This window comes from Oryx dammah, unplaced genomic scaffold (assembly GCF_014754425.2).
Source record: "Oryx dammah isolate SB20612 unplaced genomic scaffold, SCBI_Odam_1.1 HiC_scaffold_28, whole genome shotgun sequence".
Lineage (NCBI taxonomy): Eukaryota > Metazoa > Chordata > Mammalia > Artiodactyla > Bovidae > Oryx > Oryx dammah.
This window is the reverse complement of record NW_024070212.1, coordinates 102,811,136-102,839,022: the sequence shown is the minus strand read 5'-3', so window position 1 is coordinate 102,839,022 and position 27,887 is coordinate 102,811,136. Positions and strand designations below refer to the sequence as shown.

The 27,887-nt window shown below is 40.9% G+C and overlaps 1 protein-coding gene across 5 annotated transcripts in view; it reads right to left on the bottom strand.

Moving 5' to 3' along the window:
* Positions 1-27,887, bottom strand: part of SCMH1 (Scm polycomb group protein homolog 1) — a 222,032-nt gene that overhangs the window by 145,490 nt on the left and 48,655 nt on the right. For all 5 annotated transcript variants that reach the window (XM_040231521.1, XM_040231527.1, XM_040231529.1 and 2 more), the window contains exon 2: positions 26,882-26,959. In XM_040231521.1, the coding sequence (XP_040087455.1) occupies positions 26,882-26,906 (25 nt within the window). In that variant the 5' untranslated portion in view covers positions 26,907-26,959. The remainder of the gene's footprint in view (positions 1-26,881; positions 26,960-27,887) is intronic.

The following is a 27,887-nucleotide window of genomic DNA, read 5'->3' as shown; positions in this document are numbered from 1 at the left end:
ACACACTGGACTACATTACAAGAAAAGTAGGACATTTACATATAATATTTTTGCTTATTCGAATATCTCAGGGTTGGAGAGTACCTTATGGTAAGTACCACAGGTTAAATTTAAGTAAGCCTCAGTCTTCACAGAAATGAAAAATACACTATTCGCCAAATTTAGTCCCATGCAAACATCGATACTAAAACTGCATTAAGATAGTGTCATAAACTAAATTATGCTTCCCACCCCAAGTGATATGTTGAAGTCCCAATCCCTCAATGTGACTTTATTTGCAGATAGGACTTTTATGAGCTTGTTGTCCAGTATCTCAGTTGTGTCTGACTCTGCGACCCCATAGACTGAAGCATGCCAGGCTTCCCTGTCCATCATTATCTCCTGAAGTTTGTTCAACTCATGTCCATTGAGTCGGTGATGCCATCCAATCATCTCGTCCTCTGTCATCCTCTTCTCCTCCTGCCTTCAATCTTCTCCAGCATCAGGGTCTTTCCCAATGAGTCAGTTCTTCGCATTAGGTGCCCGAAGTATTCAGCTTCAGCATCAGCCCTTCCAATGAATATTTAGGACTGATTTTATTTAGGATTGACTGGTTTGATCTCCTTGCAGTCCAAGGGACCCTCAAGAGTCTTCAGCACCACAGTTCAAAAGCATCAGTTCTTCAGCGCTCAGCCTTCTTTATGGTCCAACTCTCACATCCATACATGGCTACTTGAAAAGCCATAGCTTTGACTAGACGGACCTTTGATAGCAAAGCAATGTCTCTGCTTTTTAATACACTGTCTAGGTTTGTCACAGATTTTCTTCCAAGTAGCAAGTATCTTTTAGTTTCATGGATGCAGTCATCAGCCACAGTGATTTTGGAATCCAAGAAAATAAAGCCTGTCGCTGTATCCACTGCTTCTCCATGTATTTGCCGTGAGGTGATGGCACCAAATGCCATGATATTAGTTTTCAGAATGTTGAGTTTTAAGCCAGTCTTTTCACTCTCCTCTTTCACCTTCATTAAGTGGCTCCTTAGCTCCTCTTCACTTTCTACCATTAGGGTGGTACCATCTGCTTATCTGAGGTCATTGATATTTCTACCAGCAATCTTGATTCCAGATTGTGCTTCATCCAGCCCCTAATTTTGCCTGATGTACTCTGCATATAAGTTAAATAAGCACAGTGACAATATACAGCCTTGAGGTACTCCTTTCGCAACTTTGAACCAGTTTGTTGTTCCATGTCCAGTTCTAACTTTTCTGCTTCTTGACCTGCAGACAGGTTTCTCAGGAGGCAGGCAAGGTGGTCTGGTATTCTCATCTCTTTAAGAATTTTCCACAGTTTGTTGTGATCCATACAGTCAAAGGGTTTAGTGTAGTCAATGAAGCAGAAATTTTCTGGAATTCTCTTGCTTTTTCTATGATCCAGTGGATGTTGGCAACTTGATCTCTGGTTCCTCTGCCTTTTCTAAATCCAGTTTGAACATCTGGAAGTTCTTGGTTCACATAGTGTTGAAGCCTAGCTTGAAGGATTTTGAGCATTACCTTGCTAGCATGTGAAATGAGCATAACTGTGTGGTAGTTTGAACATTCTCTGGCATTGCCTTTCTTTGGGATTGGAATGAAAACTGACATTTTCTAGTCCTGTGGCCACTGCTGAGTTTTCCAAATTTGCTGGCACATTGAGTGCAGCTCTTTAACAGCATCATCTTTTAAGATTTGAAATAGCTCAGCTGGAATTCCATCACCTTCACTAGCTTTGTTTGTTGTGATGCTTCCTAAGGGCCACTTGACTTCATACTGTAGAATGTCTGGTTCTAGGTGAGTGATCACACCATCATGGTTATCTGTGTCATTAAGATCTTTTTTGTACAGTTCTTCCATGTATTCTTGCCACTTCATCTTAATATCTTCTGTTTTTGTTAGGTCCATACTTCTTCTGTCCTTTACCGTCCCCATCTTTGCATGAAATGTTCCTTTGGTATCTTTAATTTTCTCAAAGAAGTCTCTAGTCTTTCCCATCCCACTGTTTCTTCTCTTTCTATGCATTGCTCTAAAATGTAAGAAGGGTGTTTGCTATGACCAGTGCATTCTCTTGGCAAATACTCTGTTAGCCTTTGTGCTGCTTCATCTTGTACTCCAAAGCCAAACTTGCCTGTTACTCCTTGACTTCCCACTTTTGCACTCCAGCCTCCTATGATGAAAGGACATCTTTTTTTGGTGTTAGTTCTAGAAGTTCTTGTAGTTCTTCTTGGACCGTTCAACTTCATCTTCTTTGGCATTACTGGTTGGGGCATCGACTTAGATTACTGTGATGCTGAATGGTCTGCCTTGGAAACAACCAAGATCATTCTGTCATTTTTGAGACTGCACCCTAGTACTGCATTTCAGAGTCTTTTGCTGACTACGAGGGCTGCTCCATTTCTTCAAAGGGATTCTTGCCCATAGTGGTAGATATACTGGTCATCTGAATTAAATTTGCCCATTCCCATCCATTTTAGTTCACTGATTCCTAAAATGCTGATGCTCACACTTGCCATCTCCTATTTCACCACTTCCAATTTACCTTGATTCATGGACCTAACATTCCAGGTTCCTATGCAATATTGCTTTTTATAGCACTGGACTTTACTTTCAGCACCAGACACATCCACAACTGGGTATCATTTCCTCTTCGGTTCAGCCTCTTCATTTCTTCTAGAGCTGTTTCTCTTCAATAGAATACTGGACACCTACCGACCTGAGGGGTCCCATCTTTCAGTGTCATATCTTTATGCCTTTTCATACTGTCTATGGGGTCTCAAGGTAAGAATGCTGAGTGGTTTGCCATTTCCTTCTCCAGTGAACCACATTTTGTCAGAGTTCTCCATCATGATCCAACAGCCTTGTGTAACTCAGTGAAACTCTAAACCATGCCGTGTAGGGCCATGCCATGTAGGGCCATGCCGTGTAGGGCCATGCCGTGGCATGGTTTAGAGTTTCACTGAGTTACACAAGGCTGTGATCCATGTGATCATTTTAGTTAGTTTTCTGTGATTGTGTTTCCCATTCTGTCTGCCCTCTGATGGATGAGGATAAGAGACTGGTGCAAACTTCCTGATGGGAGGGACTGGCTGTGGGGAAAACTGGGTCTTGCTTTGGTGGGCAGGCCATGCTCAGTAAATCTTAATCCAATTTTCTGCTGATGGATGGGGCTGTGCTCTCTCTCTGCAGTTTGACCAGAGGCAGCCCAGTCCTAGAGTCTGCAGTCTGTATGGTAGGGTACAGACTTTATGGTAGGAGTAGTGGTGACCTCCTATAAGAGGATTTATACCAGCACACTACACCTCCCGGGACTGCTGCTCTCAGTCCCCCTGACCCTGTGGCAGGCCAATGTCCACCCACGTCTCCACCAAAGACTCCCAAAAACTCACAGGACTGGTATCCTAATGAAAAAGAAGAGATACCAGAGACTGATTGGTCTCTCTCTCTCTCTCTCAATCCAACTCTACCCCTACACCAACACATACAGAGAAAAAGGCCAGGTGAGCACACAGTCAGAAGGTGTTCTTTCTATAAGCTGAGGGAAGCCTCATCGTAAACCAACCCCGCTAGAATCTTGATCTTGGACATCTAGACTCAGGAACTGTGAGAAATAAGTGTTTGTTGTTTAAACTACCCTACTTGTGGTATTTTGTTACAGCAATCCAAACACACGAATAGACATGGTCATAGAACAAATGAGGCTACAGAAGTTCTTTGAGAGTATCTCGTATAACACTACTTCATTTTCAAGTTGTCTTAAAGAATCTTCATCCTTCCTTTCACTACAGTTGGATTGATGGGAAAATAGAGCATAACAAAATAAAAAGAACAACAAAAAAACAAACTGGAAGTTAAAATTTTATCCTCTTTTGAATCTCAAGACTATTTTCTCTTAACAATTTTAGGCAAGTTGTTAACTCCATTGAGTGTGCTTTCTAAAAAATCAGTAAAATAGGGATGATCATCCTAGTGCTACCTGCTTCACTAGGTTGTGAAGAGCAAATAAAAACTAGGCTTTAAATATGCATAATAAAGATGATAGGGATTATTAAAGGAAAACTTGCTGTTTTCTACCTTTCTCAGGGGGAAAACTCAGATCCTGACTAACATAATGTATGTACTTACAAAAAGGACATAGGATATTAGAACCTCCTGTTACTAGTTAGCCCCTATGGATTCTCATATTCACAACTGAGTATCTGCTAAAGTTACTTTTTTAAATTGGAGTAGCATAATAGCTATACAATGTTGCACTGGTTTCTGCTGTACAACGAAGTAAATCAGCTATTGTTCGGTCGCCCAGTCGTAGCAGACTCTTTGTGACCCCATGAACTGAGGCACGCCAGGCCTCTCTGTCTGGAACAAGATCAGCTATATGTATACATGTATCTCCTCTCTTGGACTTTCCTCCCACTTCTCCCATTTCAGTCATCTAGATCATCACAGTGCACTGTGTTGAGCTTCCTATGTTACACAACAGGGTCCCACTAGCGATGTATTTTTACACATGTTCGTGCCATTCCCCCCACCGCCGCCCCCCCGTCCTGTGTCCACACGTCCTTTCTCTACATCTGGCTCTATTCCTGCCCTGCAAATAGTTTCATCTGTACCATTTTTCTAGATTCTACATATAGGCATTAATATATGATATCAGTTTTTCTCTTTCTGACTTACTTCACTCTGTATGACAACTTTGTCCTTTCTCCCTTTGGCTTCTCCTTACTGTACACTGGGATCTTTAAAAATTATGGTAATGCATTCTCCTCAGGAGAAGTAAAAGTGCCTGTATTTATTTCAAAAGACATTTAATGACACTAGGGCTGGGGAAAGAAGAGTAACTTGAATCCTTAAAATGGATGTATGGAGTCCTGAAATACTTAAGAGGGCAATCTGTGAGCATCCTAGAAAATACACCCTCTTTGATTTCTAAGCGAAGAGCACAACAGCACATTCTAGTAGTATCCAAAGTAATGCTGTCCAATAGGACTTTCTGTGATAATGGAAATGTTCTATATCACTGTCATCCAATGGATAACCACTAGCCACACAGGGCTATTCAGCATTTGAAATGTGGCTGGTGTGACTAAAGAGTTGCATTTTTAATTATATTTAATTCCTCTTAAATTTAAATAGACATATGCAGCAAGTGGCTACTGTACTGGGTAGTGTAAATCTACATAATGTAAAGACTTCAGTATTTCAGGAAACCCTTGAGGGGAAGATAATACATAATAGAAAAATCTACAAAGCTATGGAAGCATCTTTTCAAAATGTGATAAAATAATCACAATGGTTCATCCCCTGAAGCAAGGAAAAGTTGAAAACATTCTTTACATATTGAGAAGAAATTCAGTTATAAATTATTACTGTATATTTACAATAGCAATACTGTAATAATTATTAATATTGTATAGCTTAAAAATAATATTTTTAAGTGTTTACTCTGCACCAGATATTGTGCTAAGTATTTCAATAACATCATCTTGTTGTATCCTCTCCTGTATATTACTTAGTCTGGTATCATTACCCCTTTATATTAATGAGGAAATAATATTCAGAGAGGCTGAATACATTTCTAAAAAGTTACAGTCAGTAGAAAGGTCAGGATCTGAACTTAAACTAAGTTCTTAACTACACTGCCTTCTCCTCAAAAAACAAAAACAAAAAAGGTAACAAAAAATAACTCTTACAAATGTTTCTGACATAAAGTAGCCCAGCTTGGACAGTCTTTCCATTTTACTATAGTAAAAACTGAAGCACTGGTGCTTATTACCTTGATCTGGATGCTAAATAATCTGAGACACAGTCTGGGATTTAATGATGTAAAACTAGATTAAATGGAGGGTGTTCACAGGTACCATGTTTCAAATACTCACAGAGCTTGGAAAATACAAAACAAGTAATGCAGGTTTATATGCACATACCAGTGAGACAGCAGGGATAGGCAGGAAGGAAAGAAAGGAGCAAGAAAGGAGAGATGTTCCCCTCAGAAATGGAAACTGGAAAATAGAAAAATCAAATGTACTTCTGAAAACACATTAAGACAACACAGAACTCCTTTAGCAGTGAAAGCTACTATGGTTTTAATAAACGAGAAACCTATGCTGATAAGCAGAGATCAAAACAGAAAAGCTGGAAGCAGAACACCTGTCCCACTGTGGTCATGGAGCACAAGCTACAGGGGAGGTGGGAGATAGAAAAGGGACTGGTCTGGAGTGTGCCACTGGTCAGCCACTCCCTCTAACTGGCAAGTACTCCTAGGGCCTCTCAGTTGATTCTCTGCCTCCAGCTCTCCTTCATTTACCTCTATTTCATTCGGAGATAAGTGTGAAGAGACAGTATTATTCCTCTGGGATATCTGTCAGAAAAGGGGGGAGGGGAAGCAAGCTAGGCAATCCCTTCCTCCAAGAGCCATAAATTCTGTCTTGTACATGTAGCAGATGTGAACAAAGAAGATGAAACAGATCTCTTCTTGGCAATCATCCCCACCCCCACTCCATCTTTTGCAATTATATATCTGCACGTGCAGACAGAATCCCAGAGAACATCAATATTTCCTTTAACAAGCAAAGCAGCTAGCAATGAATGGCTAATGAAAATGCAGAAAAGCCATAACTCCTTTTGTCTTATAGGCAGTCCTAGTAGACTTCAACTATATATAATGTTTACCCTTTCCAGAGCCTTATGGAGGTGTGAGCCAGGGCACAGAAGAGCTAACGCTTTTTAAAATGCTTCCGACTCATGTTTCTTCAACACTGAAAAAGTTTAGTGATGTCAATGGTGCCACATCATACTTTCTGGCAGACATAAATGGACCTGATATTATGAAATAAGTAATGTATAACCATCATCATCATGCTAGTGTGTATTGGGAATGAAGCAGATGACTGTACTGGATGGTCTACTCTACCAGTCAGAATACTTGAGAGGACTCTACCTGAGTTTTATCTTCAAATCTAGGTCCTAGACTCTGAATGAGATAGAGGCACATAATCTCATTTAAAGGAAAACAAGGATAGTAAGGGTTTAAAAAACTGAGGAGATTTACCAAGAGAAGAGAAGACTCAGGGGGAGCAGGAAAGCTTTTTGCAAATATCTGGAGTGTTCTCAAGAAGCTAAGATGTGGGTGGAAGCTATGGGCAGATAGGCTTCAGCTCATCACTAGGAAGAACTTTCTGAAAGTTGGAGGTATCCAACAGTAGGATGCACTCTCTGGGAAGTTCAGTTCAGTTGCTCAGTCATGTCTAACTCTTCACAACCCTATGATCCGCAGCATGCCAGGCCTCCCTGTCCATCAACAACTCCCAGAGTCCACACAAACCCATGTCCATCGAGTCGGTGATGCCATCCAACCATCTCATCCTCTGTTGTCCCCTTCTCCTCCTGTCCTCAATCTTTTCCAGCATCAGAGTCTTTTCAAATGAGTCAGCTCTTCGCATCAGGTGGCTAAAGTATTGGAGTTTCAGCCTCAACATCAGTCCTTCCAATGAACACCCAGGACTCATCTCTTAGAATGGACTGGTTGGACCCCCTTGCAGTCCAAGGGACTCTCAAGAGTCTTCTCCAACACCACAGTTCAAAAGCATCAATTCTTCGGCACTCAGCTTTCTTTATAGTCTAACTCTCACATCCATACATGACTACTGGAAAAACCATAGCCTTGACTAGACGGACCTTTGCTGGCAAAGTAATGTCTCTGCTTTTTAATATGCTGTCAAGGTTGGTCGTAACTTTCCTTCCAAGGAGTAAGTGTCTTTTAATTTCACAGCTGCAATCACCATCTGCAGTGATTTTGGAGCCCTGCTCCCCCCACCCCCGCCGAAAATAAAGTCAGCTACTGTTTCCACTGTTTCCCCACCTATTTGCCGTGAAGTGATGGGACTGGATGCCATGATCTTCGTTTTCTGAATGTTGAGATTTAAGCCAACTTTTTCACTCTCCTCTTTCACTTTCATCAAGAGGCTCTTTAGTTCTTCTCCACTTTCTGCCATAAGGGTGGTGTCATCTGCATATCTGAGGTTATTGATATTTCTCCAGCAATCTTGATTCCAGCTTGTGCTTCTTCCAGCCCACTGTTTCTCATGATGTACTCTGCATAGAAGTTAAATAAGCAGGGTGACAATATACAGCCTTGACGTACTCCTTTTCCTATTTGGAACCAGTCTGTGGTTCCATGTCCAGTTCTAATTGTTGCTTCCTGACCTGCATACAGGTTTCTGAAGAGGCAGGTCAGGTGGTCTGGTATGCCCATCTCTTTCAGAATTTTCCACAGTTTATTGTGATCCACACAGTCAAAGGCTTTGGCATAGTCAATAAAGCAGAAATAGATGTTTTTCTTGAACTCTCTTGCTTTTTCCATGACCCAGTGGATGCTGGCAATTTGATCTCTGGTTCCTCTGCCTTTTCTAAAACCAGCTTGAATATCTCGAAGTTCACGGCTCACATATTCCTGAAGACTGGGTTGGAGAATTTTAAGCATTACTTTACTAGTGTGTGAGATGAGTGCAACTGTGTGGTAGTTTGAGCATTCTTTGGCATTGCCTTTCTTTGGGACTGAAAGGAAAACTGACGTTTTCCAGTCCTGTGGCCACTGCTGAGTTTTCCAAATTTGCTGGCATCTTGAGTGCAGCACTTTCACAGCATCATCTTTCAGGATTTGAAATCGCTCAACTGGAATTCCATCACCTCCACTAGCTTTGTTCATAGTGATGCTTCCTAAGGTCCACTTGACTTCACATTCCAGGATGTCTGGCTCTAGGTGAGTGATCACACTATCGTGATTATCTGGGTTGTCAAGATCTTTTTTGTATAGTTCTTCCATGTATTCTTGCCACCTCTTCTTAGTATCTTCTGCTTTTGTTAGGTCCCTAACATTTCTGTCCTTTATTAAGCCCACCTTTGCATGAAATGTTCCCTTGGTATTTCTAATTTTCTTGAAGAGATCTCTTGTCTTTCCCATTCTATTGTTTTCCTCTATTTCTTTGCATTGATCGCTGAGGAAGGCTTTCTTATCTCTCCTTACTATTCTTTGGAACTCTGCATTCAGATGCTATAATCTTTCCTTTTCTCTTTTGCTTTTCACTTCCCTTCTTTTGACAGCTATTTGTAAGGCCTCCTCAGACAGCCATTTCGCTTTTTTGCATTTCTTTTTCTTGGGGATGGTCTTGATTCCTGTCTCCTGTACAATGTCACGAACCTTCATCCATAGTTCATCAGGCACTCTGTCTATTAGATCTAGTCCCTTAAATCTATTTGTCACTTCTACTGTATGGTCATAAGTGAGTTGATTTAGGTCATACCTGAATGGTCCAGTGGTTTTCTCCACTTTCTTCAATTTCAGTCTGAATTTTGTAATAAGCAGTTCACGATCTGAGCCACAGTCAGCTCCCGGTCTTGTTTTTCTGACTGTATAGACTGTAAAGAGCAATACTGCATAGGAACCTGGAATGTTAGGTCTGTGAATCAAGGCAAATTGGAATTGGTCAAACAGGAGATGACGAGAGTGAACATCGACATTCTAGGAATCAGTGAACTAAGATGGACTGGAACGGGTGAATTTAACTCAGATGACCATTATATCTACTACTGTGGCCAAGAATCCCTTAGAAGAAATGGAGTAGCCATCACAGTCAACAAAAGAGTCCGAAATGCAGTACTTGGATGCAATCTCAACAATGACAGAATGATCTCTGTTCGTTTCCAAGGTAAACCATTCAATATCACAGTAATCCAAGTCTACGCTCCGACCAGTAATGCTGAAGAAGCTGAAGTTGAACAGTCTATGAAGACCTACAAGAACTAACACCTTCTAGAACTAACAACCCAAAAGATGTCCTTTTCATTATAGGGGACTGGAATGCAAAAGTAGGAAGTCAAGAAACACCTGGAGTAACAGGCAAATTTGGCCCTGGAGTACAGAATGAAGCAGGGCAAAGGCTAATAGAGTTTTGCCAAGAGAACACACTGGTCATAGAAAACACCTTCTGCCAACAACACAAGAGAAGACTCTACACATGGACACTGCCAGATGGCCAACACAGAAATCAGAATGATTATATTCTTTGCAGCCAAAGCTGGAGAAGCTCTCTGGGAAGGGAAGGTCTGAATTTGCTATCATTGCGGGTATAGAAGTAGAGGTAAGATAAGCTCTTGGTTGGAATACTAAATCATAAGAAGGAAGGAGGAGGCTGGACTAGGTAACCTTTAGAGGTCTTGCCCAAATCTGAGAGCCTATAATTTTATGGGAGTATGGACCTCCTGCTTTCATCATTACATCACTGTGCAACTTAAGGTTTGCAGCATGGACAATGTACATTATTTGCAACACCAGCTTTCTCTCTGAAAGCTTACAGAAGAGTGACAGAGGAACAGAAGAAATAATAATATCATTATCATGACCTTATTTCCCTCTGCATCTTCATCTACCACATACTGGCATTGTGGTGGACACTTTACATAGTTTATCCAGCTAGGTTATTGTGAGACTCTGAGCTGGTAAGACATTGTCTTTGGGTTTTACTTTTCTCATTTGGAAAATGAATGGGTTGAACTTCATTATTCATGAAAGGGGACATCAAAGTTCCTTTTAATTTCCTTCATATCATGAGTCTGGGGGAAAGTAGCAGCAGGGACCTAGCTCAATTATTTCCTCCCTATGCACCACGATTTAACCTGGCAGATACTTTGAAATATCTTCCTTCTTTGGAGTAATGAACAATGTGTGCCATCTTCCTTTTATAAACATAGTCCTAAAAGGTTAAGTGTAAAAAGAAATTTTAATAAAAAATGAAGTACATTTTGTACACACCAAAATGGTTAGTTAAAAGAAGGCTTTATGAAAATAAGTGCAATGTTTGCTGCAAAGCAGCCTGTTCTAGAAGAAGAGCTCACTGGAAAAGAACCCGATGCTGGCAAAGACTGAAGGCAAAAGGGGAAGGGAGTGGCAGAGGATGAGATGGTTAGATAGCATCGACGACTCAATGGACATAAATTTCAGCAAACTCAGGGATACAGTGGAAGACAGAGGAGCCTGGCATGCTATAGTCCTTGGGGTCGCCAAGAGTCAGACAAGACTTAGAGACTGAACAACTAGTTCTATAAATTTGGATTTTATGTATTGGATTTTCTGTTTTCACTTTGTCCTCCACTTAAGTTACCATGTCAAAGCTGCACTGCAGTTTTTCGCTATCTTTGGGGTGATCAGTCTGTTGGTACCAATACAAAACTATGGGTTTGAAAGCAATATTAAAAGTCATTCAATGCTTTCTCGTTCCTCTGCCTCTAACTCAGCCAACCACAGCCAATGTTTGAATTTTCTAACATCTTTACCAACTCCTTGCTTACTCTTCCAGTGATGAAGACCCCATATCTCCCCATGAAGCTCCTTCCATGCTTGGCAGTGGACCTTGGCTTTAGGGATGTGATTCTCTATATTTTTCCCATCTTAATAAGCATGAGGGAATCCCAGGACACCTCCATCAGTAACAATAGTTTCACATATAACCAAGCTTTTAATAGAAGTTCTCTTGAGAAAGCAAGATGGTGATGGGAGGGAAACTTTCTCTTTTCATTTGGCATACGTCTGTTGGTAATTGTTTTTACACTGACTATATATTCCTTTAACACATATATGCATGTATTTTTAAGAAGTGGTCCAGGGGGTAAATCTCAGTCACACTAAGGATAGGGGGTTGGAGGGGAATAAGTCCCCCTAGAGGAACAACAGAATGAGAGGGAATAGTGTGTTATGATTTGACACCTCCATCAGCTGTAATATTATTGGATGTAGAATGGGCATTGAACTGACTGTAATAGTCAGTACAGGAGGGTTGAAGGACCCCTACTTCCTTGAAAATCATGGCTAATCTCTTACTGAGTAAGCCAGCTCTTCAGGCATTTAAAAATAGCTTTCATGAGTACAAGGAAAGTGAACTACTTCCTGGTCTCATCAAGGTTAAATCCAATGACTAACTGTAAAACGTGTCTCACTATGTGACGTATCTGCCTCTTTTCCCCTGTCTTTCTGCCTAACTCATAGGACACTCTTCTAATTGGACCGTCTGCCTTCTAACATTACTCCTCTAGAGTCTGTTCATTTTCTCTCTATCACGACAGGGCAGCACCATTTCTAACTAGTCAGTGTGCTGTGTGTGCTCAGTTGCTTCAGTTGTGCCCAGCAATTTGTGACCTGGGGACTGCAGCCCACCAGGCTCCCCTGTCCATGGGATTCTCCAGGCAAGAATATCGGAGTGGGTTACCATGCCCTTCTCCACGGGATCTTTCTGGCCCAGGGATTGAACCCATATCTCTGGGGTCTCCTGCACTGCAGGCCGGTTCTTTACCCACCTGAAAGTCGAAAGTGAAAATTACTCAGTCATGTCCAACTCTTTCCAACTCCATGGACTATACAGTCCATGGAATTCTCTAGGCCAGATTACTGGAGTGGGTAGCCTTTCCCTGCTCCAGGGGATCCTTCTAACCCAGGAATTGAACCAGGGTCTCCTGTACTGCAGGCAGATTCATTACCAACTGAGCTATCAGGGAAGCCCCTGAACCACCTGGGAAGCCCCAATTACTCAGACTATTTACCTTATTCTGAGCTTCTGGGTGTTTTTACCAAATATCCCCAGTTTCCCCTATTCTGTTATGAAGACCCTGCTGCCAGACTGTCCAGGTTCAGATTTGCTTCTATCATGTACTAGTTGTATAACTGTGGGTAAGTAACTTAACCCCCTGTGCCTGTCTCCTCACTGGCAAAATAAAAACAACAGCAGCAATTAACTTATCCAGTTGCACGGAAAATAACAAGGATACATATAAAGCACACAGGACAGTATCTGGCACACAGTGGACACAATATTAATTTGTATTATTGCTTCCGTCTCCTTCATCATCATCATAAGGTGAAAAGACAACCCTCAGAATAGGAGAAAACAACAGCATATGAAACAACTGACAAAAGATTAATTTCCAAAATATACAAGCAGCTCATACAACTCAATACCAGAAAAGCAAACAACCCAGTCAAAAAGTGGGAAACAGACCTAAACAGACACCTTTCCAAAGAAGAGATACAGATGGCTAACAAACACATGAAAAGATGCTCAACATCACTCATTATTCAGTTCAGTTCAGTTCAGTCGCTCAGTCGTGTCCGACTCTCTGCGACCCCATGAATCGCAACACGCCAGGCCTCCCTGTCCATCACCATCTCCCAGAGTTCACTCAGATTCACATCCATCGAGTCAGTGATGTCATCCAGACATCTCATCCCTTCATTGTTTCTGGAGTTATTTCTCCACTGATCTCCAGTAGCATATGCAAATCAAAACTACAGTGGGATATCACCTCACACTAGTCAGAATGGCCCATCATCAAAAAGTCTACAAACAAAAAATGCTGGGGGCGTGCGGAGAAAAGGGAATGCTCTTCCATTGCTGGTGGGAATGTAAATTGATACAATCACTATGGAAGATGGTACAGAGATTCCTTAAAAAACCGGGAATAAAACCACCATATATGACCCAACAATCCCACTCCTAGGCATATACTCTGAGGAAATCAAAATTGAAAAAACACATGTATCCCATTGTTCACTGCAGCACTATTTACAATAGCTAGAACATGGAAGCAACCTAGATGTCCATCAACAGATGAATGGATAAAGAAGTTGTGGTACACACACACAATGGAGTATTACTCAGCCATAAAAGGAACACCTTTGAGTCAGTTCTAATAAGGTGGATGAACCTAGAACCTATTATACAGAGTGAAATGAGTCAGAAAGAAAAAGATAAATATCGTATTCTAACGCATATATATGGAATCTACAAAAATGGCACTGAAGAATTTATTTACAGGGCAGCAATGAAGAAACTTTTTCACTCTCCTCTTTCACTTTCATCAAGAGGCTTTTTAGTTCCTCTTCACTTTCTGCCATAAGGGTGGTGTCATCTGCATATCTGAGGTTATTGATATTTCTCCCGGCAATCTTGATTCCAGCTTGTGTTTCTTCCAAACCAGCGTTTCTCATGATGTACTCTGCATATAAGTTACATAAACAGGGTGACAATATACAGCCTTGACGTACTCCTTTTCCTATTTGGAACCAGTCTGTTGTTCCATGTCCAATTCTAACTGTTGCTTCCTGACCTACATACAGGTTTCTGAAGAGGCAGGTCAGGTGGTCTGGTATGCCCATCTCTTTCAGAATTTTCCACAGTTTATTGTGATCCACATAGTCAAAGGCTTTGGCATAGTCAATAAAGCAGAGATAGATGTTTTTCTGGAACTCTCTTGCTTTTTCCATGATCCAGCAGATGTTGACAATTTGATCTCTGGTTCTCTGTCTTTTCGAAAACCAGCTTGAACATCAGGGAGTTCACGGTTCACGTATTGCTGAAGCCTGGCTTGGAGAATTTTAAGCATTACTTTACTAGCATGTGAGATGAGTGCAATTGTGCGGTATTTTGAGCATTCTTTGGCATTGCCTTTCTTTGGGATTGAAAGGAAAACTGACGTTTTCCAGTCCTGTGGCCACTGCTGAGTTTTCCAAATTTGCTGGCATATTGAGTGCAGCACTTTCACAGCATCAGCTTTCAGGATTTGAAATAGCTCAGATGGAATTCCATCACCTCCACTAGCTTTGTTCATAGTGATGCTTTCTAAGGCCCACTTGACTTCACATTCCAAGATGTCTAGCTCTAGATGAGTGATCACACCATCATGATTATGTTGGTCATGAAGATCTTTTTTGTACAGTTCTTCCATGTATTCTTGCCACCTCTTCTTAATATCTTCTAGACCATTTCTGTCCTTTATCGAGCCCATCCTTGCATGAAATGTTCCCTTGGTAGCTCTAATTTTCTTGAAGAGATCTCTAGTCTTTCCCATTCTGTTGTTTACCTCTATTTCTTTGCATTGATCACTGAGGAAGGCTTTCTTATCTCTCCTTGCTATTCTTGGAACTCTGCATTCAGATGGGTATAGCTTTCCTTTTCTCCTTTGCTTGTCGCCTCTCTTCTTTTCACAGCTATTTGTAAGGCCTCCTCAGACAGCCATTTTGCTTTTTTGCATTTCTTTTTCATGGGGATGGTCTTGATCCCTGTCTCCTGTACAATGTCACAAACCTCCATCCGTAGTTCATCAGGCACTCTATCAGATCTAGACCCTTAAATCTATTTCTCACTTCCACTGTATAATCATAAGGGATTTGATTTAGGTCATACCTGAATGGTCTAGCGGTTTGGTCCCCATCACTTCACGGGAAATAGATGGGGAAACAGTAGAAACAGTGTCAGACTTTATTTTGGGGGGCTCCAAAATCACTGCAGATGGTGACTACAGCCATGAAATTAAAAGACGCTTACTCCTTGGAAGAAAAGTTATGACCAACCTAGATAGCGTATTCAAAAGCAGAGACATTACTTTGCCGACTAAAGTCCGTCTAGTCAAGGCTATGGTTTTTCCTGTGGTCATGTATGGATGTGAGAGTTGGACTGCGAAGCAGGCTGAGCGCCGAAGAATTGATGCTTTTGAACTGTGGTGTTGGAGAAGACTCTTGAGAGTCCCTTGGACTGCAAGGAGATCTAACCAGTCCATTCTGAAGGAGATCAACCCTGGGATTTCTTTGGAAGGAATGATGCTAAAGCTGAAGCTCTAGTACTTTGGCCACCTCATGCGAAGAGTTGACTCATTGGAAAAGATTCTGATGCTGGGAAGGATTGGGGGCAGGAGAAGGGGACGACTGAGGATGGGATGGCTGGATGGCATCACGGACTCGATGGATGCGAGTCTGAGTGAACTCCGGGAGATGGTGATGGACAGGGAGGCCTGGCATGCTGCGATTCATGGGGTTGCAAAGAGTCGGATACGACTGAGCAACTGAACTGAACTGAACTGAACGAAGAAACAGAAATAGAGAATAGACTCATGGACATGGGGAGAGGGGAGGAGAGGCTGAGATGTATGCAAAGAGTAACATGGAAACTTACATTACCATATGTAAAATAGACAGACAAAGGAATTTGCTGTATGGCTCAGGGAACTCAAACAGGGGCTCTGTATCAACCTAGAGGGATGGGATGGGGAGGGAGATGGGAGGGAGGTTCAAAAGGGCGGAGATATATGTATACCTATGCCTGTTTCATGTTGAGATTTGACAGAAAACAACAAAATTCTGTAAAGCAATTATCCTTCCACTAAAAAACAAAATTAAAAAAAAAAAGAAAACTAAGATCATGGCATCTGGTCCCACCGCTTCATGGCAAATAGATGAGGAAACAATGTAAAAAGTTCAGTCCAGTCACTCAGTCATGTCTGACTCTTTGCGACCCCATGAAAAATAAAGTCAGCCACTGTTTCCTCATCTATTTGCCATGGAAATAGTGAGACTTTATTTTCGGGGGCTCCAAAATCAGTGCAGACGATGACTGCAGCCATGAAACTGACAGACGCTTGCTCCTTAGAAGAAAAGCTATGACCAACCTAGACAGCATATTAAGAAGCAGAGACATTACTTTGCCAACAAAGGTCCATCTAGTAAAGTTATGGTTTTTCCAATAGTCATGCATGGATGTGAGAGTTGGACTATAAAGAAAGCTGAGCGCCAAGGAATTGATGCTTTTGAACTGTGGTGTTGGAGAAGACTTGAGAGTTCCTTGGACTGCAAGGAGATCCAACCAGTCCATCCTAAAGGAAATCAGTCCTGAATATTTATTGGAAGGAATGATGCTGAAGCTGAAACTCCAATACTTTGGCCACCTGATGGGAAGAACTGACTGATTGGAAAAGACCCTGACGCTGGGAAAGATTGAAGGCAGGAGGAGAAGGGGATGTCAGAGGATGAGATGGCTGGTTGGCATCACTGACTTGATGGACATGAGTTTGAGCAAGCTCCGGGAGTTGGTGATGGACAGGGAGGCCTGGCATGCTGCAGTCCATGGGGTTGCAGAGTTGGACACTGAGAGACTGAACTGAACTATGTGTTAATAATATATGATATTTGTCTCTCTCTTTATGACAGAATTCACTCTGTATAATAAATAGGCTCTAGGTTCATCCACCTCATTAGAACTCAAATGTGTTCCGTTTATGGCCGAGTAATATTCCACTGTGTATATATACCACTTTTTTGTCCATTCAATTGTCAATGGACATCTAGGTTACTTCCATGTCTTAGTGTAAACAGTGTTTCAATGAACACTGGGGTACATGTGTCTTTTTTGATTATGGTTTCCTCAAGATATATGCTCAGTAGTAGGATCGCTGGGTCACATCATAGTTTTATTCCTAGTTTTTTAAGGAATCTCCATACTGTTTTCCATAGTGGCTATGTCAATTTGCATTTCCACCAACAGTGCAAGAGGGTTCCCTTTTCTCCACATTCTCTTCAGCATTTACTGTTTGTAGATTTTTTTTGATGATGGCCATTCAGATAAATGTGAGGTGATACCTCATTGTAGTTTTGATTTGCATTCCTCTAATTATGAGTGATGATGAGCATTTTTTCTTGCGTTTATTAGCCATCTCTATGTCTTCTTTGGAGAAATGTCTGTTCAAATCTTCTGCCCACATTTTGATTGCGTTGTTTTGGTTTTCTGGTATTGAGCTGAATGGGCTGCTTGTATATTTTGGAGATTCATCCTTTATCAGCTGTTTCATCTGCAAGTTTTTTATCCCTTTCTGGGTTGTTTGATCTTGTTTATAGTTTCCTTTGCTGTACAAAAGCTTTTAAATTTAATTAGGTGCCATTTATTTATTTTTGCTTTTATTTCCATTACTGTAGGAGGTGGGCCATAGAGGATCTTGCTGTGATTTATGTGAAAGAGTGTACTGCCTATGTTTTCCTCTAAGAACTTTATAGTTTCTGGCCTTATATTTAAGTCTTTAATCTATTTTATTTTTGTATATGGTGTTAGAAAGTGTTCTACTTTTATTCTTTTGCACATAGCTGTCTAGTGTTCCCAGCACCACCTATTTTTTTTAGGTTTTCTTAAAGTTAATTTAGTTGGATGATGATTACAATATTGTGACGGTTTTTGCCATCCATCTACATGAATCAGCCACAGGTGCACATGAAGCACCCTATCCTGAACCCCCACCCACCTCCCTCCCCACCCCATGGCTCTCTGGGTTTTCCCAGAGCATCGGTTTTGTGCCCTGCTTCATGCATCAAACTTACACTGGTCATCTATTTTACATACGATAATATACACGGTTCAGTGCTATTCTCGCCTTCTCCCACAAAGTCCTTAAGTCTGTTCTTTACATCTGTGTCTCTTGCTGCCTTGCATATAGGATCATCATTACTGTCTTTCTAAATTCCATATGTATGTGTTAATATACAGCATTGCTGTTTTTCTTTCTGACTTACTTCACTCTGTATTATAGGCTCCAGTTTTTCCTATCTCATTAGAAATGACTCAAGTGCATTCATTTTTATAGCTGAGTAAAATTCCACTGTGTATATGTACCACAACCTCCTCCTTATCCATTCATCTGCCAATGAACATCTAGGTTGCTTCCAGTCCTAGCTATTGTAAACAGTGCTGCGATGATCATTGGGGTACACGTGTCTCTTTCAATCCTGGTTTCCTCAGTGTGCATGCCCAGCAGTGGGATTGCTGGGTCATAAGGCAGTTCTACTTCCAGTTTTTTAAAGGAATCTCCACACTGTTCTCCATATTGGCCCAGAACGACTTATTGAAGAGGCTGTCTTTTCTCCATTGTATATTCTTGCCTCCTTTGTCAAAAATAAGGTGCCCTTAGGTGTGTAGGTTTAGCTCTGGGCTTTGTATCTTATTTCATTGTTCCATATTTCTGTTTCTAGGCCAGTACCATACTGTCTTTGTGACTGTTTTTTTTTTTTTCTTTTGTAGTACAGTCTGAAATCAGGAAGGTTGATTCCTTCACTTCCATTTTTCCTTCTCAAGACTGCTTTGGCTATTCAGGGCATTTTATGTTTTCATACAAATTGTGAAATTCTTTGTTCTAGATCTGTGAACAATATCATTGGTAGTTTGATAAGGATTGCACTGAATTTGTAGATTGCTTTGGGTAGTGTAGTCATTTTCACAATATTGATTCTTCTAATCCAAGGACATGAAATCTCTCTCCATCTGTTTGTGTCAACTTCGATTTCTTCCATTGTATCTTCTACGTTTTCTGTCTTCTAGTTTTCTGCATACAGGTCTTTTGTCTCTTTGGGTAGGTTTATTCCTAGGTATTTTATTCTTTTTGCTGCAACAGTGAATGGGATTGTTTCCTTCTCTGATTTTTCATTGTTAATGTATAGGAATGCAAAGGATTTCTGTGTATTAATTTTACATCCTGCAACTTTACTATGTTCACTGATTTACTCTAGTAATTTTCTGGTAGAGTCTTTGGGGTTTTCTGTGTATAGTATCATGTAATCTGCAAATAGTGAGAGTTTTACTTTTTCATTTTCAATCTGGATTTCTTTTATCTCCTTTTGTTCTCTGATTGCCATGAATAGGACTTCCAAAACTATGTTGAATAAAAGTGGTAAGAGTGGGCACCCTTGTCTTGTTCCTGAACTTAGAAGAAATGCTTTCAGATTTTCACCAATGAGAATAATGTTTGCTTTGGTTTTATTCTATTAGGCCTTTATTATGTTGAAGCAAGTTTCTTCTCTGCCTACTTTCTGGAGAATTTTTATCATAAATGGGTGTTGAATTTTGTCAAAAGCTTTCTATGCATCTATTGAGATGATCATATGATTTTTATCCTTCAGTTTGTTGATACGGTGTATCACATTGATTACTTTGTGTATAGTGACGCATCTTTGCATCCCTGGGATAAATCCCACTTGATCATGGTGCATGATCTTTTTAATGTGTTGTTGGATTCTGCTTGCTAGAATTTTGAATTTTTTGCATCTATATTCATCAGTGATACTCGCCTGTGATTTTCCTTTTTGGTGGTATCTTTGTCTGCTTTTGGTATTAGGGTGATGGGGCTTCGTAAAACGAGTTTGAGAGCTTTCCTTTCTCTGCTGTTTTTTGGAAGAGTTTGAGTAAGATAGGTGTTAGCTCTTCTCTAAACTTTTGGTAGAATTTGCCTGTAAAGCCATCTGGTTCTGGGCTTGTGCTTGTTGGAAGACTTTTGATTAGTTTCGATTTTGGTCCTTGTGATTGGTCTGTTCATGATTTCTATTTCTTCCTGGTTTGGTTTTGGAAGGTTGTACTTTTCTAAGAATATGCCCATTTCTTCCAGACTCTCCATTTTATTTGCATATAGTTGTTCATAGTAGTCCCTTTTGATTCTTTTTATTTCTGTGTTGTCTGTTGTAATGTCTCCGTTTTTGTTTTTATTGATTTCTCTTCCTTTTTTCTTGACAAGCCTGCTAGCAGTTTGTCAATTTTATCTTCTCAAAGAACCTGCTTTTAGTTTTATTCACCTTTAATATTTCATTTCTTTTTATTTCTGCTCTGATCTTTAAGATTTCTTTCCTTCTACTAGGCTTTGGTTTTTTGGTTGTTGTTGCTGCTGTTGTTGTTGTTCTTTTCCTAGTTGCTTTAGGTGTAAAGTTTGATTGTTTGATGTTTTTCTTGTTTCTTGTGGTAGGCTTGTAGTGCTACAAACTTCCTTCTTATCACTGCTTTTACCGCATCCCATAGGTTTTGGGTCATCGTATTTTCATTGTCATTTGTTTCTAGGTATTTTTTAAAATTTCCTTTTGACGTCTTCAGTGACCTGTTGGTTATTTAGGAGTGTGTTGTTTAGACTCCATGTGTTTGTGTTTTTTACAGTTTTTTTCTTGTAAGTTATATCTAGTTTCATACATAGTGTTGTGTTCAGAAAAGATATTTGATACAATTTCAATTTTCTTAAATTTACTGAGCTTGATTTGTGATTCAAGATGTGATCTATCCTGGAGATTGTTTCATGTGCACTTGAGAAAAATGTGTATTCTGCTGTTTTGGGATGGAATGTCCTGAAGATACCTATTACATCCACGTAGTCTAATGTGTCATTTAAGGCTTGTGTTTCATTTAAGGCATGTGTTTCCTTAGTAATTTTTTGTTTTGTTGATCTGTCCATTGGTGTAAGTGGGGTGTTAAATCCTCCTACTATTATTGTGTTACTGTTGTTTTCCCCTTTTATGGTTGTTCAGTTCAGTTCAGTCGCTCAGTCGTGTCCGATTCTTTGCGACCCCATGAATTGCAGCATGCCAGGCCTCCCTGTTCATCACCATCTCCTGGAGTTCGCTCAGACTCATGTCCATCGAGTCCGTGATGCCATCCAGCCATCTCATCCTCGGTCGTCCCCTTCTCCTCCTGCCCTCAATCCCTCCCAGCATCAAGAGTTTTTTTCAATGAGTCAACTCTTCTCATGAGGTGGCCAAAGTACTGGAGTTTCAGCTTTAGCATCGTTCCTTCCAAAGAAATCCCAGGGTTGATCTCCTTCAGAATGGACTGGTTGGATCTCCCTGCAGTCCAAGGGACTCTCAAGAGTCTTCTCCAACACCACAGTTCAAAAGCATCAATTCTTTGGCACTCAGCCTTCTTCACAGTCCAACTCTCACATCCATACATGACCACAGGAAAGCATTTGCCTTATGTATTGAGGTGCTCCTATGTTGGCTGAATAAATATTTATAATCGTTATATCTTCTTGGGTTGATCCCTTGGTCATTATGTAGTGTCCTTCCTTAATTCTTGTAAAAGTTTTTACTTTAAAGTCTATTTTGTCTGATATGAGTATTGCTACTCCTGCTTTCTTTTGATTCCCATTTGCACGGAATACCTTTATATATCCCCTGACTTTCAGTCTGTGTCTTTAGGTCTGAAGTGAGTTATCTTACAGGCAGCATATACATGGGTCTTGTTTCTATATCCAGCCAGTCTGTGTTTTTTGCTTGGTGCATTTAATCCATTTACATTGAAGGTAGTTATTGACATATATGTTCCTACTGCCATTTGCTTAATCATTTAGGGTTTGTTTTTGTGGTCTGTTTCTTCTGTTGTGATTCCTGCTAGAGAATTTCCTTAGCGTTTATTGTAAGGCTGGTTTGGTGGTGCTGAATTCTTTCAGTTTTTGTCTATAATGCTTTTGATTTCACCATCAAACCTGAATGAGATCCATGCTGGGTAGAGTAATCTTGGTTACAGGTTTTTTCTTTCATCATTTTTTTCTTTCACTTTAAACACCTGCATAGTTCCTGCTGAAAAATTAGCTGTTAGACTTATGGAGATTTTGTGAATGTGTGTCTGCTAAGTTGTTTCAGTTGTGTCTGATTCTTTGCAACCCTATGGACTGTAGCTCACCAGGCTTCAGTGGGTATTCTCCAGGCAAGAATACTGCAGTAGATAGCCATTTCCTTCTTCAGGGGATCTTGTCAACCCAGGGATTGAACCTAGGTCTCCTGCATTGAAGGCAGATTCTTTAACCTCTGAGCTGCCAGGGAAGCCCTGGGGATTCCTTTTTATGTAATTTTTTTCCTTTCTCCTTGCAGCTTTTAATATTTTTTTCTTTGTGCTTAATTTTTGTTAGTTTGATTAATTTATATGTGTCTTGGTGTGTTTCTCTTTGGGTTTATCCTATATGGGATGCTCTGGGTTTACTGGACTTGGGTGGTTATTTCCTTTCCCATTTTAGGGAATTTTTCAACTCTAATCTCCTCAAATATTTTCTCATACTCTTTTTCTCTTCATTTTGGGACCCTTATAATTCAAATGTTGGTGCATTCAATACTGTCCCAGAGATCTTTGAGACTGTCCTCAATTCTTTTCATTCTTTTTTCTCTATTCTGCTCCATGGCAGTTATTGAGGGGTTCCTGGTGGCTCAGTGGTAAACAGTCTGACTGCAATGTGGGCATCCTAGGTTCAATCCCTGGGTCCAGAAGGTCCCCTGGAGAAGGGAATGGCAACTCACTCTAGTATTCTTGAGTGAAGAATCCCCATGGACAGAGCAGCCTGTGGGCTACAGTCCATGAGGTTGCAAAGAGTCAGACACAACTGAGTGGCTAACACTTTGAGGACTGTTATTTCTATCATTCTATCTTTCAATTCACTGATTCATTCTTCTGCCTCAGTTATTCTGCTATCGATTTCTCGTAGAGTACTTTCAGTAATTGTGTTGTCACTGTTTATTTCTTCTAGGTCTTTGTTAAATGTGTTAAATGTTTCTTGTATTTTCTCCACTCTATTTTCAATATTTTGAAACTTCTTTACTATCATTACTCTAAATTATTTTTCAGAGAGGTTGCCTACTTCCTCATCATTTATTTGGCTGTATACTTTTTACCTTGCTCCTTCATTTTCTGTTGTTTATTTTGATGGGTGGGACCGTGTTCCTGTCTCACTACTTGTCTGGCCTGAGGTTTCCAGTAGTAGAGTGTGTAAGCTGTTAGATAGAGCCAGGTCTTGGTATTGAGATACAGACCTCTGGGATCCCTCACTCCGATTAATATTCTCTGGAACTTGATGTTCTCTGTTACTCCAGCAATGTAGTGGAGTGTGGGAATAAAAAGAAAAAAGGGCAGAACAATAACAAAGTATAAAAAATAAAACTGCCTGAAGGGTAAAACCAGACTTCAATAGCAATGAGAGAGAAGAAAAGAGAAACAAAAAAGTACACACACACACACACACATACATATATTATATATATATATGTAATAAAAATGAAAATAAGAGTGAGTAGAATAACAACAAAGAGTATAAATAATAAAATAAGCTTAGAAAACTAACTGAAATAGTAGAAAGAATAAGAATATATATGAAACAACCACTGGAGGGTAAAACCAAACTCTACTGGTAAACAGTAAAAACCCAAAAGGCAAAAAAACCTTGGCTTTGAAGCGCGGGGCTTAGATGGTGAGTGGCTCAGGTGGTGGAAATGGTTAGGTGGAGATGGGATTTAGGTGGGGGTGGGATCCTGACTTAGGACCCAAGCCTTCAGAAAAAGCCCGGGTGGGGTTGGGGGAAGGTCCAGGCTCAACCCAACTGAGGGGGCCTCTGCAATGCGTCTGGATTTGGGGTGTGGAAGATAAGGACCAGGTCCCTAGGAGGCTCCCCAGGGCCAAGTGGGTGGCACAACACCAGATGGATTTCCCTCTCCTCTGTACTAGAAGGACCATCCCCTGGCTGCCCCTGCTATATCTCCCCTCCCTCCTGTACCTGCAGGACGTACATGGGCAGAGGGTATCCTTGGAGGTGGCCCTGGAGGACAGAGGGGGCCCCTGAGGGCAGAGTTGGTCCCCAGAGAACAGAGGGCTCACCCTGGAGGGTGGAGTGGGCTGAGAGGGAGGGGGCCCTGGAGGATGGAGGGGGCCCCGAGAAGTAGGAGGGAACCAGATGGTAGAAAGGGATCCTGGATGGGGGAGGGCCCAGGCTAGAGAGCAGACAGGGTCTCTGGAAGGGTGAGGAGGCCCACAGAGGATGGGTACCCTGGAGGGTGGAGGGGACCTTCCAGATGGCCGAAAGCTCAGCCTGGAAGGAGGAGGGGGCCCTGGAGGCTGGAGAGCCCGGAGGGGGACTCTGGATGGTGGAGTGCTGGGCCTGGGAGCCTTAGGAGGCTTCCCAGAGTTGAATGGGTGGCAGGACACCAGGTAGTTCCCTGCTCTTATAACCCACAGGAGCCTCCCCAAACCAGCCCACCTTTTTCTCTCCATAAATGAGCCTCCCTACTCCCTCTTACATCCACAGGATCCACCCAAGTGGACGGGGGTCCCTGAAGAGTGAAGGGCTCTTCCAAAGGGTAAAGAGGACTGGGGAGGGTAGACAAGGCCCCAGAGGGCAGAGACCCAGGCCCTTGGGCCCCAGAAGGCTCCCTGGGGCCATTGAAAGGGGAACCCCAGGGGCTTCCCCAGTAGATCTTCTGATCTCACCAGAGGTCCCCCCACCCCCACCCAGAGGAGCAGGTGCACTGCTCCCAGCACTCAAAGGCACCCCAGCCACTCCCAGTACCAAACTACACCTCCCCCCAGTCATCACTGAGTGAAAGGGGAGCCCCAGGGACTTCCCCTAGTGGATCCTCTGATCCCTGAGGGATCCCTACCCCTCTCAGGTGAGCAGGCACGCTGCTTCCAGTGACCAAAGGTGCTCAAACCGCCCAAGGCACCAAAGCCACTCCACCTCCCCGAGCAACCCCACAGTTGCTGGTCATCAGGGTTCAAGTTTCCTCCACTCCCCCTTACCCGGTTGTTCCCCGGGCCCTCCCTTCAGCCTGTCCACAGGAGGTCCCCTACTAGCACCTGGTGAGTATCCTAGGCGTGGGGAGACGTGCCTCCCTGTCTTCCCTCACCCCAATCTTGGGTCTACCCTCAAAGCATTCTTGACATTTCATTTCTTCAACATGCTTCTCTCTGACAAACTGGATTAGAGTGGAACTTCCCTTGGCATTCCTACTACTATGGCTGTTTTCATTGTGTTATGATGCACACTCATGCTTCAACAATTCACATTCCTCTTTGTTTCATACCTCTTTTCAAAACCTATCTTGTAGAGCAGGAAATAGAAAGCTTTTTGAAAAGAGCCAGAGGGTAAAAATATTCAGTTTTATGGGATATATGGTTTCTGTTACAATTACTCAGTTCTGCCGCTGCAGAATCAAAGTAGCCATACACATTAACAAATGGACATGGCTATATTCCAATAAACCTTTATTTACAAAAACAGGCAGCTGACGGGATTTGGCTTATGGACCACAGCTTACTGATCCCTGATCTAGAAGAATCTTCCCTAAATAACTTTGCCTAGCTGTGATTACTCCATTATTCTACTTCAAAATACATGTACTATATTCATTTACAAATAGTTATAAACTTCTGAATATTTTTATGTGGTCAGTCTCTCACTTAGAATACTGTACAGATTCTTTAAGGACAACTGTCATTTCATTCATAGCTAAGCCTAGGAGTAACACTGAGTGGTAAGGACATGAAGACAAATGAATCCATCTATGTGCACAAAGAACTCACAAAGAGCAGATTAACAGGATAGACAGCAACACAAATACACAATCATAATATAATGTGATTTTTGCTATAAGAGAGATTTGCTATACAAAGTGCTCTGAGAAAAGCAAAAGGAATGACTGACTTTGCTTGGAGAGAGGAGGAAAGTTTCACATATTACTTGAGGTAGGATTGTCAGAAAAGAAAGATGAATAGGCATTTGAGTTAAAGGAAATGTAGTATAAAAGTACTAAGACATGGAAATGGATTAAGTGTATGGAAAATAACCAGCAGCTACTATAGATGGAAAGGGGTAAGGGAAGCTACAGAGACAAATGACAGAAACTGAACAAGATGAGAATACAAAAGAAAGTATCAGCAAAGAGTGCCATTTGCCACAATAAGACAATGTTATACACATAATGAAGAGTCTGGATGATTCTAGAGATTATATTTAAATATTCAATATCATGATTTGATTTATTAATAATATTTTATACCCATAAAGAGGCTTTAACTTTTTCATAGACTTTCATGTATATTATTTTTAATGTTCATACAGCTTCCATACTTACATGTCTACTAAATTCTAATAATGATCATGAACTTATGAGGTAGTAAGAAGAGTAAGATTTAGAGGCAAAAAGATTCGGGACAAAATCTTGCAGTTTATAGGAACAACATGTTGAGTAATGTTTCCACAGAACAGGAATAGCAACAGTCTCTGTTTCATAAGATTACAGAAAAGACTATTTGAGACAATTATGTGAAGAGTACTTTGTAAAAGAGCTACAAAATGACATGCAGGATTTGTGAAATTGCAGGATAAGTTGGTAAGAAAGGATGAGATATTTTTATTTACTTGAACAGCTTTTTGTGACACATACATTCATTCACAGCCTAATAGAAGATAACTCTTCATTTCTATCACATATAAGTACAGGTTCTGACCTTTTCGAGGATCTGATTTTTGCATGGTATCATCAGCTATATCAAATAGGAATTTCCTCCTTAACAAGATGGAGAAATCTAGAAGCAAAAGATTAAAAAAAATTAGAAATATGAACAATTGTAGATCAAAGGAGACCTGCAATGAAATTAGGTTTTAATCAGAGAAAACCAGCAGGCTGAACACCCTGAAGGGCTTCCCAAGGGCAGTAATTTAGTTAAGTTTCCAATTTCCAGGATCCTTCCCTCAGCTTTTTGAGTTCAGAACCCTGATTCTGTTAAAAACAGAACAGACTTTTCAGGGCATTAATAGGTAATTTTAAACAATAACAGATAAACTAGAAAGTTACTCTATTAATTCACTGTGAGAAATATAACAGCCATATAACCAAAGTATTGTACACTGAAAACTACAAACATCGCTGAAAGAAACTGAAGAAACAATGAAGCATAAAGACACTTACATTCATGAATTAGAAGACTAATGTTAAGACAACAATACTACATAAAGATCTACAGACTCAATGCAATCTCTATCAAAATCCCAATGATGTTTTTCTGCAAAAATAGAAAAAACCATCCTAAAATTCACGTGATATCTCAAGGACCTCCAATAGCTTAAACAATCTTGAAAATGAAGAATAATGTTAGAAGACTCACAATTCCTGGCTTCAAAACTTACTACAAAGCTATAGTAACTGAAACTGTGTGTGAGGGTACCAGCAGAAGGACAGGCACACAGACCAACAGAATAGAGAGCCCAGAAATAAACTCAGATATGTATAGTCAAATGATTTTTAATAAAGGTGCCAACAACATTCAATGGGAAAAGAATACTCTTTTCCACAAAGGATGCTAGGAAATCTGGATACCCACGTGCCAAAGAATGAAGATGGACCTTTAGCTTACACCATATATAAAAATTAACTCAAAATGTATCAAGACCAAAACTTTAGAGCTAAAATTATAAAACTTTTAGAGAAAACAGAGAAGAAAATCTTCATGACAT